The 12634-nt window shown below is 40.7% G+C and overlaps 1 protein-coding gene across 1 annotated transcript in view; it reads right to left on the reverse strand.

Moving 5' to 3' along the window:
• Positions 1-5928: 5928 nt before the first annotated feature.
• The window catches only part of APLF (aprataxin and PNKP like factor), a 314793-nt gene continuing 308087 nt past the window's right edge, over positions 5929-12634 (reverse strand). Inside the window, exon 11 of the mRNA XM_089688811.1 lies at positions 5929-5989. Coding sequence (XP_089544937.1) covers positions 5949-5989 — 41 coding nt within the window. The 3' untranslated portion in view covers positions 5929-5948. The remainder of the gene's footprint in view (positions 5990-12634) is intronic.

Here is a 12634-nt window from a genome sequence, read left to right on the forward strand (position 1 = left end):
GCCCGTAATCTGCCATGGGCCCCCGTACCGCCTCCTCATGCTGCTGCCAGGTCCAGAGTGTCTCATGGGTCCCTGTACGGCCTCCCATTGCTGCTGTCTCCATTGCCACACTCTGCCATGTGCCACTTTCAGGTCTCCTCACACTGCTGGTGGGTTCCATTTTGTCATAGGGTGCTGGCAGATTACGGGCCTCCCATTGCTGCTGCCAGGCCCGTAATCTGCCATGGGCCCCCGTACCGACTCCTCATGCTGCTGCCAGGCCCGTAATTTGTCATGGGCCCCTGTACCGCCTCCTCATGCTGCTGCCAGGTCCAGAGTGTCTCATGGGTCCCTGTACGGCCTCCCATTGCTGCTGTCTCCATCGCCACACTCTGCCATGTGCCACTTTCAGGTCTCCTCACACTGCTGGTGGGTTCCATTTTGTCATAGGGTGCTGGCAGATTACGGGCCTCCCATTGCTGCTGCCAGGCCCGTAATCTGCCATGGGCCCCCGTACCGCCTCCTCATGCTGCTGCCAGGTCCAGAGTGTCTCATGGGTCCCTGTACGGCCTCCCATTGCTGCTGTCTCCATCGCCATACTCTGCCATGTGCCACTTTCAGGTCTCCTCACACTGCTGGTGGGTTCCATTTTGTCATAGGGTGCTGGCAGATTACGGGCCTCCCATTGCTGCTGCCAGGCCCGTAATCTGCCATGGGCCCCCGTACCGACTCCTCATGCTGCTGCCAGGCCCGTAATCTGTCATGGGCCCCTGTACGGCCTCCTCATGCTGCTGCCAGGTCCAGAGTGTCTCATGGGTCCCTGTACGGCCTCCCATTGCTGCTGTCTCCATCGCCACACTCTGCCATGTGCCACTTTCAGGTCTCCTCACACTGCTGGTGGGTTCCATTTTGTCATAGGGTGCTGGCAGATTACGGGCCTCCCATTGCTGCTGCCAGGCCCGTAATCTGCCATGGGCCCCCGTACCGCCTCCTCATGCTGCTGCCAGGTCCAGAGTGTCTCATGGGTCCCTGTACGGCCTCCCATTGCTGCTGTCTCCATCGCCACACTCTGCCATGTGCCACTTTCAGGTCTCCTCACACTGCTGGTGGGTTCCATTTTGTCATAGGGTGCTGGCAGATTACGGGCCTCCCATTGCTGCTGCCAGGCCCGTAATCTGCCATGGGCCCCCGTACCGCCTCCTCATGCTGCTGCCAGGTCCAGAGTGTGTCATGGGTCCCTGTACGGCCTCCCATTGCTGCTGTCTCCATCGCCACACTCTGCCATGTGCCACTTTCAGGTCTCCTCACACTGCTGGTGGGTTCCATTTTGTCATAGGGTGCTGGCAGATTACGGGCCTCCCATTGCTGCTGCCAGGCCCGTAATCTGCCATGGGCCCCCGTACCGCCTCCTCATGCTGCTGCCAGGTCCAGAGTGTCTCATGGGTCCCTGTATGGCCTCCCATTGCTGCTGTCTCCATCGCCACACTCTGCCATGTGCCACTTTCAGGTCTCCTCACACTGCTGGTGGGTTCCATTTTGTCATAGGGTTCTGTATGGCCTCCCATTGCTGCTGCCTCCACCGCCACACTGTGGCTCCACACTCTGGTTTTGGCCCCGTGACTGCCCAAATGAGTGAAGTGTGCGGTGATTCTAAGATCGACGGCACTCATCTGCATGTCATACTGACTGACAGTATTATTTCTCTTCCCCAGCAGACTCCAAGGGCATTTAAATTAAAGGTACAGTGTTCTGCACTAATATAAAGGCTCTCTGAAGCCTAGAAACACCCTTTTTATAAGTTAAATTCGCAGCGAATATATTCGACTCGAATCGAATTTATTCCGCGAATTCGCCGAATCAGCCGAATCGAATTTTTGAATACTTCGCTCATCTCTACTCTTGTGGTCTGAGTCGGCTGGATCATAAAGATAAATGCTAGGCCTCACCAGCTATATCAGCACCTCAGTTTTCACCATCTTGGCTGCTGTGTTGGACCTGACTTCCTGTTTTGCAGGGCAGCATGGGAAGTATGTTGTCAAGGGGAGGCGTTTGTAGTGAAGCATGTTAAAAATTGCAAGCTGCAAAACGCGTCAAAAATGCATGAAAAAAGCGTGCAAAATGCAGGACAAATGCAGCACTTGCATTTTGGATGTGGTTCCATTGAAGTCTACTGGACCAAAAATGCAAAAAGCTGCAGGGAAAGAAGTACCTGACCCTTTCTAAAAAATGCACTTGCAAAAAATGCATAGATGTAAACATGGCCCATAGGAAATCATGTTAAATAGCTTGCACTGTGTTTCTGCAAAAAGGAATGCACAGCAAAAAACGTATAGATGTGAACCTAGCCTAAAAAAAATTCCTTGAACACTAGCAAATAAGGATTTTATTCTCTGAACATGTAAATCTACATCTTCTTGGTATATTATGACTAGGCTGAAGATAATTTGCAAAACAAGGATGGTGCGTACAATGAATGATATGAGAGGATAGAACTAACCTTTTTGCATTGTCTAGACAATGCCTATCAGATATCGAAAGATGGCAAGATCAGATTTTTTTGGCAGTGAGAATCTATTGCTGGTATTGATTTTAAAAAAATGATTGCATCTACAAAGACCTGCCAATTCAAACTGCATCCATCAACAGTTTTTAATAATTTAATTAAAATCAAAGGTTATTTTTTCCCAACCCTATTTACTATAATACTGTTTTTGTTTTGTTTTGTTCTAAAAATGAAGTAGTTGCATGATGTAAAGTACTCTACATTCTAAGTTTTTATTCACAAATTCTGTTTTTTATAAAATGTAAATGGATTCAATTTACAATTTTGAAAACGATAGTGAAAATAAAAATTGCAATACTACTATATATTGCATTTTTTTCCACCATAGTTTTGTTTACTGTTTATTAAATCTATTTAAATTTGATAAAAAAAACACATAGACGTTTTCAATACCAAGATAGAATGTACAGTACATTACAGAATGCAACCAATTAATTTCTATAACAAAAAACATAGTTATCATAAAAATCGTAATAAAAAAAAGAAACTGTTTTGACTGTCGCATTAATAAGTCATTAAAGTTTATCTAAACCCAAAAGCAAAATGTAATATATTGAAGATTATTTGGCTGCATTTGTTATCTTTCTTCAAGCTTCTTTTGCTTCATTATCACCTTATAAACTTGCAAGTATGGCAGGGCAGAAGTAGAAGCTGGCAATTACAGGCCAGTGAGTTTAACATCGGTTTTAGTCAAGTTAATGGAAAAAATTAAAAGAAGGATCATTGATCACTTAAAAGATAAGTTCCACTTGTTGTTATAGCTGCAGACGTGCCCCCGCCCCCCCCCCCCGAGAGATAGTACTGGAAAAAGTTTGCCCGTACTGTCTGTCAGATTTGAAAACAGTGTGGCCATGCGGGGCTCCGCCCACATGGCTGCATCACTCATTCAAAGAGTTCTGTGAATGAGTGCCTACAAGTCCCAACCAGCCTTAGTGACTGTGGGCTTGTAGTTTTCAATGAACTACCACGGTGCTTTGGAGCGCCGTGGTAGTTAATTGAAACTTCCTGTTAGAATATCTTCTTGCTCGTACATCCCATACGGTAAGCAGATATTCTGACAGGTCTGCAGGAGACCTGCATGGCATCAGCAATCTACTGGTCGCTGGTGAAATGTTTTCTAGGCTCGTGCAGACAAAATTAATAAATGCACATTTTTTTACCTGCAAAAAAATGTGCATTTATTATTTTTGTCAAAAAGGTGAAATTATCCTTTAAAAGCACACAACTTGCTGGATCCAAAGGCTTTACTGAGGGCAGATCATGTCAGACTAATCTGATTGGATTTTTTGACTATATTATCAATGTTTTGGACCAGGGTGGTGCTGTGGACATAGCATATCTTGATTTCAGCAAGGCATTTGATACAGTTCCACATAATGATTTAATACAAAAGTTGTCCAAGTTAGGACTTAGCCCTTGGGTGGTTCAGTGGATATGCAGCTGGCTAAAGGATAGATACCAGAGTGTGGTTGTAAATGGAGTTCACCCGGAAAAGAGACCAGTCACTATTGGTGTACTACAAGGCTCTGTACTATGTCCTAATTTATACACATACAGTGCTGAGCTTCCTACTATACATATTAATAAACTAAAAAATGTGTAAGCATATATCAATGTGAAATAGTGTTTCTAAATGGTGATTTCTTCAACTCAGATACATTTCGTATTTCATCTTCTTCATGTGATTAAATCCTCAAGCAAAATTAACACCAGATGTGCCTTCACCTGGAGTTTTCTACCTCACAAAAAGATTGGTCAAATAAACCGCATGTGTCCCTTGAAATGGACATGTATAAGCCGGTGTATCCTGGCAATGGAATCTTCCTTCACAGATCACCACTCTCCTTAGTCTCTCCTCCTCCACTCAGCATACATGGTGAAAAAAATATAATAGTGCTTTATCCTTTAAAAACTCAATTTTATTGAAATATAAAAAGTGGCCACTCACTTAATAGAGGTGCTATATCTCATCAGATATGTTGCACAGAAAAGATCTAATAATGTTATAAATACAAGCAAGCAAAGATCAATCCCACTCATCTGCAATGACACTGTAACGCTGTATCGAGAGCGTCGTGACATCATCAAGCCCCTCCCCTACGTGTTGAGCCAATGGGGCCACGTGGCTTCCTCAGGGGGTATGAATCAAATCACTCTGCTATCTTGCATCCTGGTGCCATCTTTTCAACAGGCAAGCATTGGACACGCACCCAGCCATCCATATGATGTAAAGGAAAAAAGAATTAATCAGACCAGGCCTTCTTCCATTAATTTGTGATCCAGTTCTGATGCCCATGTGCTCATTGTAGGCACTTTTAGCTGTGGACATGGGTCAGTATGGGCACCCTGATTGGTCTTTGGCTACAAAGCCATAGACAACAACAACCATACACAACAAACTGTGATGGCTGTTTTTCTGCTCTCAAAACATCAACCTCAGGGACAACATGTTTACTTGCTGCTAATATATCCCACTGACTTTAAGATGCTATTGTAATGAGATAATCAATCTTATTCACTTTACCTATCAGTGGGCATATAGTTACAGCTGACTGGTGTATATATACATATTCTTAACAAGCAGTGAATGAGTTTTAAAACAAGCCATCCCTGACCTTGCTAGCTGCATGCACTTTGAAATAGTTAAATCTCAGAGACCCTATAGCAACTTCCTGGTACATTATTAACCAGAAAAACAAAAATGAAAATGTTGGAGCAGTGGGATAGTTATAGTTTAAGGTGCATGTATATCTTTGTGTAAATCATGCATAGCCAACATTTTATATAAGAGAAGCATGCACAAAAACACAATACAGAATTTTGCCAGCCTAATCAGTTTTGCAGACAAAATGAAATAGGTGCAGCTTGACAAGTTGGACATCCTCATTACATGTCCCTTTAGAATGTGTCGAGGTAAGATATCCTACAATTTTGGATTTGTATTTTACCTTTGTTATACTTTTAGCAGCTCCAAGGTGGCACTGCTCTTCTTCTTGGTATTATACCATCATATTTGTTAAATCATTTTAGCATTTATGGATAATGTCTTTTAACACCCTGCTGGGAATGCATTTATTCCACAAATGAAACTCTTTTAAAATATATTACAGGCACCATTTGGAAGCAACATTAGATTTCACCTCCATCAGCTGAAGAAAATATTTTCTTTTTGTGCTGTGAACTGAATAGTTATTTGTTTTATCATTAATGAGCTTAGAGGTTTACTACCATTTCTGACACTCTCTATGACAAATTCTCCTCTCCTTCTATATATATTCTTTAATCTTGCATAGAGGTGATGGAACAGATCACCCAATATGTTAATAGCACCTACTAAATACTACTTGAAGTCTGGATACTTGCAATTTCTAGGTCATCTCTGGCAGTCATGCATATTAGACGCCCATCACCAGTAATTCTTCTGGTACAGAAAGACAACTAGGTAGCCTATGGGTTAAAAAAAACAGATATCAGCAAACCTGCATTTGAAGAAATGTCTTCTATCAAGTTTGGAAAACGTTTCCTAATAACTCATTCTTCCTTGGTCTCAGAAAAAAAACAAACTTAAATTACATTATTATTCACATAGTGTACAAATGTGTACGGTTTTAAGTGAATTGGTGGAAAAAAATTAGAGCTCATATTACTGACAAAAGACTATTACCTAACAATGCTAATTTATTAAAACTGTAAAAAAGAAAATGAAAAAGAAAGTGGACCACAAATGATTGGTGAGACCTGACTAGTAGATGTTGGCAGTAACTCCACTTTTGTTCTCATTTTCTGTTATCCAATTTTAATGAATCAGTCCTAATGTCCTATATTGCTCCAAAAAAAAAAAACATTTCAAGCTAACTTCAGCATAAAGTTCTCCATGTACCTCCAATTAACTAGTTTAATTTTAACTGGATTAATAAAAGCAGTTAACTGTAATTGTCCAGCATGCTTTCAAGATCCCACACTAAGAAGTAAATTAATTAAGCACCAAGAATGTTTTATACCTAGAATTTGTAAAGTTATTTATTAAACCTGAAAGATGGAATAGAAATATGAGGCTAATGCTATCTGGTGGCCACCTGCAAGGAATGTATGGAATGTCAGAAGAGCCTTCAGGGTTTACAATGATTTGAGAGAGAAGCCACCAACCAGTGGAAGCCATATAGTACATAGGACACATGTGAAGAATGGTTTAGGCTAGGGGTCTCAAAACATTCTAAACAATGGGCCAGTTTACAGTCCTTCACACTTAAGGGGGGCTGGACTTTGGCCATTGAGAGTAGAAAAGGTCCTCACTCAGTGGAAAAAGACAATGCCCCATCTTTGGTGTTAGTGGGAGGAATTGTGCCCCATCGTTGGTTTAAATGGGAGAAATGGTGCCCCATCATTGGTGTCATTGGAAGGAATTGTTCCCCTTCATTGGCACAATTTTTGGTGCCTATGGGAGGAATTGTGCCCCTTCATTGGTGTCATTGGCACAATTTTTGGTGTCTGTGGGAGGAATTGTGCCCCATCGTTGTTGGTGTTATTGGAAGGAATTGTTCCCTTTCATTGGTGTCATTGAGCCCAACTGTTGGTGTCACAAGCCCTGGTGCAAATGACAGTGGCAGGAATCTGATTCCTGCAGCTGTTCTACCACCTGTAAGTGGATAGCTGCAGCCACCGAGCCCTGTAGACTTCAATGACAGGTTGCTGGTGGTCACAGCTCTCCGTGGCTGTCTGCACAACCAGCAATTTCTTGCAGTGATCACTGCTGGATGCACACACAGTGCAGGTAATTGCTGGCTGGGTGGACAGATGCAGATAGCTGTGGCCACCGGTGATATGTCATCACAGGTGGGAAAAACAGCTACTGGAATCTGAAGATTCTTGCTGCTGCCATTCATTCTAGATCAGTGGTTCTCAACCTGTGGGTCGCGACCCCTTTGGGGGTCGAACGACCCTTTCACAGGGGTCCCCTAAGACCATCAGAAAACACATATTTCCAATGTGTAAAGAGCAGCTACTGTGTAGAAAGCAGCTGCTGTGTTGAAAGCAGCTACTCTGTTAAAAGCAGCTACTGTGTTGAAAGCAGCAGTATTGGAGGTAAAACGACACTCATGAATTATAATTACTGGGTAAATAATTTTATGGTTGGGGGTCACCACAACATGAGGAACTGTATTAAAGGGTCACGGCATTAGGAAGGTTGAGAACCACTGTTCTAGATTGATGTGAACTGAATTTGTTATTAAGATCAAGAGCCTCATTTTTGGAATATATGTGCCTTGACTAACCTGCTGTCTTTATGGTGACTTACTTAGATTGGGTTTGGATGGTTTCCCATTGGGAAGTTGGTCCTTCTATTTTAAGATTATGTGTACAAGACCATTGCCTGTTTATTGAATGTACCTGAATTTCCCACCTGAGAGGCAGTGGCTTCACCTTGGCTTACTCATTTGCACCTCTATGGGCAACATGCACATGATAGTAATTCTAGTCTACACTACTGGCTGATATTACTCTATTAAAGATTAGGAATGGGTTCCAGTGTAAATCCACATATGAGTTGTAATCATAATCTTTTCATGTTGTGAACCCCTATGTGGGAAGTAATTTTTAATGCTGTGTAAAAGAATTTTAATGGTATATAATAAAGTTGTTTCCCAGTACTCACTGTTTCTCTTCTATATGTCCACACAAAGTCCATGACTACATATTCTTTTCATAGTTGCACTGTGTCACATATTTTGTTATTATGATACAGTTCTTCATATCAATGTGTCAAAGTATGGGGAAAAAAGGACTGAGCTTCATCGAAATATGCTGTTTTGATGTACCTTTGCTTCAAGACCCTGTAGTGCCTCTATACCTGTTTTGGTAATGTGTCGAGGTATGGTAGAAACAAATCTACATATGTTATGGAAAACAAAAGCATATGCAACACCTCTAAGTGTAGTACCAAAGGGTTATTTATTGTTAAAACAAGGGGGCTTACAAATGGCCACTCACATGATGGAAGAAGAAAGCAGACACATCTGTGATGCTGCAGTGTCTCTGCTGACAGGTCATCTCACCGCAGGCCGTCTCGAATGGCTGGAGAGGGGTGTGAGCCTATTCCTTGAGTGGGTATAGGAAGCAGACAGCTCCACAGCATCCAGACTGGAAGCTGTCGTGGGCTAGAAGTGAAGCAACGTGTTTCGGAGCATGCGTGATGCGCTCCTTTCTCAAGCTGATTGGCCAAGATGATGGGGGTATCATTTATACATGGAGCACAATGTGTTGTTAACTCCTCAAAGGCCAGGGACATTATGGCGGTCATAATGGCAATAAGGACAATACAGATATAAACAATAACACAAATAAAAACACTTACAGTATCTAATGTCAGCAATGATACATCAAGTTAAAACTAAAACCAGAAGTATTATCAATATTTAACATCAGTGATAATGCTTTTTTTCCATTTCTGTGTGCATTTAGAATATACTTCTGCTCTGAGGACCAGCTGCCCAAGTGGACTATCATTCCCAACCCTTTTCCTTATGGAACTTACACATGGACTTTTAGTCCTTATATGCCAGCACCAGTGACCTAAACTAAATTGGCGCATACGGTTTTATTATTTGTATTTCTATGCATCAGGGAAAGACATCCTTCTAAGCTCCATAATTACAAATTATACTATCTGTTCCCCTTTCTCCCTTTTTTTCTGTTCCCTTTATTTCTTTCTCCCTACTCCTTTCCCCTCCCCTCTTTATGCTCTCCTTTACTTCTTCCCTTTATCTCCCTCCCTCTTGCTTCCTTCCCACACTTGTTCCATCCATTTCTTCCTTCCCCTTTTTCCCCTGCTTCCTCCCCCACCCCTTTTCTTCTCCCCTTCTGTTTTCCTTAACCACTTGCTCTCCTGGGGATTTACCCCCCTTCCTGACCAGGCCATTTTTTGCATTACGGTGCTGTGTTATTTTAACTGACGATTTCGCAGTCATGCAACGCTGCACCCAAATAAACTTTATGTCCTTTTTTTCCCCCACGAATAGAGCTTTCTTTTGGTGGTATTTGATCGCCTGCAGTTTTTATTTTTTGTGCTATAAAAAAAAGACGGTTAATTTTGAAAAAAAATCTGTATTTTTTACTTTTTGCTATTAAACATGTCCAGTAAAAAAATTTAAAAGATCAAATTTCATCATAAATTTAGGCCAAAATGTATTCTACTACATGTCTTTGCTAAAAAAAAAATCCCAATGCATGTAAATTAGTTGGTTTACGTGACAGTTATAACGTTTATAAATGGTATATATACTGGATTTTTAAAAAATTTTACTAGTAATGGCAGCAATCAGCGACTTATAGCAGGACTGTGGTGGGCATTCTGACACTGAGGGGAACTGACTTAGTGTCACTGACATCCCCAGTGACACCAATACAGTGATCAGAGCTAATTAAAAGCTCTGACACTGTACTAATGGCACTGGGCAGGAAGGGGTTAACATGTGGGGTGATCAAGGGATTAACTGTGTGCTGTTTCACATTATGTGCTGTGTGTGCTTTCAACTGTAAGAACACTGCTTTGTATGGCTATGCTATGCAGAGCCATACAAAGCAGTGTGTAGGAGCTGACAGAGCAGAGAACTGTATTATTTACATACGGTTCTCTCCCTCCGTTGGTAATGCTCAGTGATCTCCAGGTGCTGGTGAGCAATCACCGCCCGGGACCCGGTGACTAATAGCCGAGGCCACGAATAGCAGCACGCGTAGGGCTCGCGTGCGCCCCCTACCCGGAAATGCAAAATCACGTATATATTATTATTATACAGGATTTATATAGCGCCAACAGTGTGCTCAGCACTTTACAATATAATGGGAGACAATACAACAACAATACAGTTAAATACAATAGGGTTAGGAGGGCCCTGCTCATTGGAGCTTACATACGTGATTTTGCACACCCTTGCTGCCCTGTAGCAATATATCTGCTATGGGGCGGCAGAAAAGCAGTTAATAGAATGTTTAGCAGGATGGAAATATGGATTAATATACGGTCTCCAATTCTGTGTCAGTACCTTGAACATATAAGATGATTCTATACCAACTGATCATATTGGCTTTTTATTTTCTAGTTTATACTCTAGTATCTTTTACTATTGTAATAATAAACATTATGATTTAATAAGATAAAATGTTGGATGCATGGCTTCATGATGTTTGAGAACAGATACCGCTGCAGTCTTGCTGTATTAACCTTGAACAATGAGAAGGTAAGCATAATTTAGTCCAGATTCAATGGCATGCCTACTCGGAGTGCTTCGTTGACTACACAGACAATGCACTACAGAAAATCTCCTGAGTATCAACTAGACACTGTTAAAGAGTTATGAAAAATAAAATCCCTTAATTATACCATATTATTTTACAACACAAATATATATATATATATATATATATATATATATATATATATATATATATATATATATATATATATATATATATATGACACCCTCAGTGAATCACGGTATATAGATATAAAAATAAATAATTTACCATGTTGGAAATAGAGTGCACTAGATTATCCATTTCCAAGCTTTCTGAGGTCTTTAAAGCTAAAATGGTCAAAGTTATTAAAATAAATAGCAATTGCAAGAGGTTACCAAGGTAACAAATGATGAAAGTAAATGCATATCACAAATGAACTATTACTTACAAACAGAAAGCAAATACAAATTATTCTATAATTGCACGTGGAAGCAAATTTACTAGCACATTTCTCCCTGTATAAAAAAAAAAGCAACATTGCATTAAGAGGACAGTATGCATTATATATTTGAGCTTTCATTCAAAGCAAAATAGTATGCAAACAACATAAATCTGCTGCTGGTATTGAGCAGTTAATCCAAGCAACAGGTAATTATTCACAATTGAACACATGCTTATATTGGAAACAGCTCTCCCTGAATACGAAATAATCTTCAACATCGAATACATGTTAATCAGCCAGAAATTAAAACAATTGTTCATTTGGATGCACATCATGCTAGTTGATATTGTCCAATCAGCTCATGCCATTTCTCTTGGTGGGTTAGATTAGCGTCTGAAAATATTTAATCCTTCCAATTCAAACCCGTCTCATTCAGTAATCTGTAATATATTGAATATATAGCAATCTTCTGAAAACACTGCAAAATTTTTCTAGTCCACCTGGACCAATGAAAATATGAAACGAGAATGAATTGGTTCAACATAACGAATATGATGTAATGAAAATTCAATAATGAATGCATTCACAGCAAAACAAAACTTTCCAGCATGCATATGTCTATAAATGAACATAAATAAATTATGTATTTATGTATATATATATATATATATATATATATATGTTAAGTTATGTGTAATAAAATGGAATGACTCAGGGAAAAAGTATTGAAAGCAATCTTGCCCTTTGTCAGTGCAAATTAATATCAGCTGGTTCAGTCTCAACTGATGGCCTATAAAAAGGTGTCTCATTACCAAGGTGTCACTCAAGAAATATGTCATGGTGGGGAAGAGCAAAGAGCTCTTTCAAGACCTTTGCAACCTTATTGTTGCAAAGCATACTGATTGCATTGGTTACAGCAGGATTTCTAAAGATCTGAATGTTCCAGTGAACACTGTTGGGGCCATAATACATAAGTGGAAAGAACATCATTTCACCATAAACCAGCCACAACCAGGTGCTCCTCACAAGATTTCTGACAGAGGAGTGAAAAGAATTATCAGAAGAGTTGTGCAAGGACCACTTGTGGAGAGCTTCATAAAGACCTGGAATTAGCAGGTACAATCATTTCAAAGAGAACAATAAGTAATGCACGCAACACTCCATTGCTGAAAAAAAAGCTTGTTTAAAGTTTGCTGCACAACATTTAGACAAGCCTGTGAAATACTGTGAGAATATAGTCTGGTCAGATGACACCAAAATTGAACTCTTTGATGGCATAATTATTATTATTATTATTATTATACAGTATTTATAAAGCGCCAATAGTTCGCTCAGCGCTGTACATTACAAAGGGGGACAGAACATGTGGCAGAACAATACCAATACAATGCAAAACATGAGGGGATTGAGGGCCCTGC

The sequence above is a fragment of the Staurois parvus genome, unplaced genomic scaffold, assembly GCF_062004578.1.
Source record: "Staurois parvus isolate SC_StPar_1 unplaced genomic scaffold, SC_StPar_1.0 ptg000001l, whole genome shotgun sequence".
In the NCBI taxonomy this organism is placed as follows: Eukaryota; Metazoa; Chordata; class Amphibia; order Anura; family Ranidae; genus Staurois; species Staurois parvus.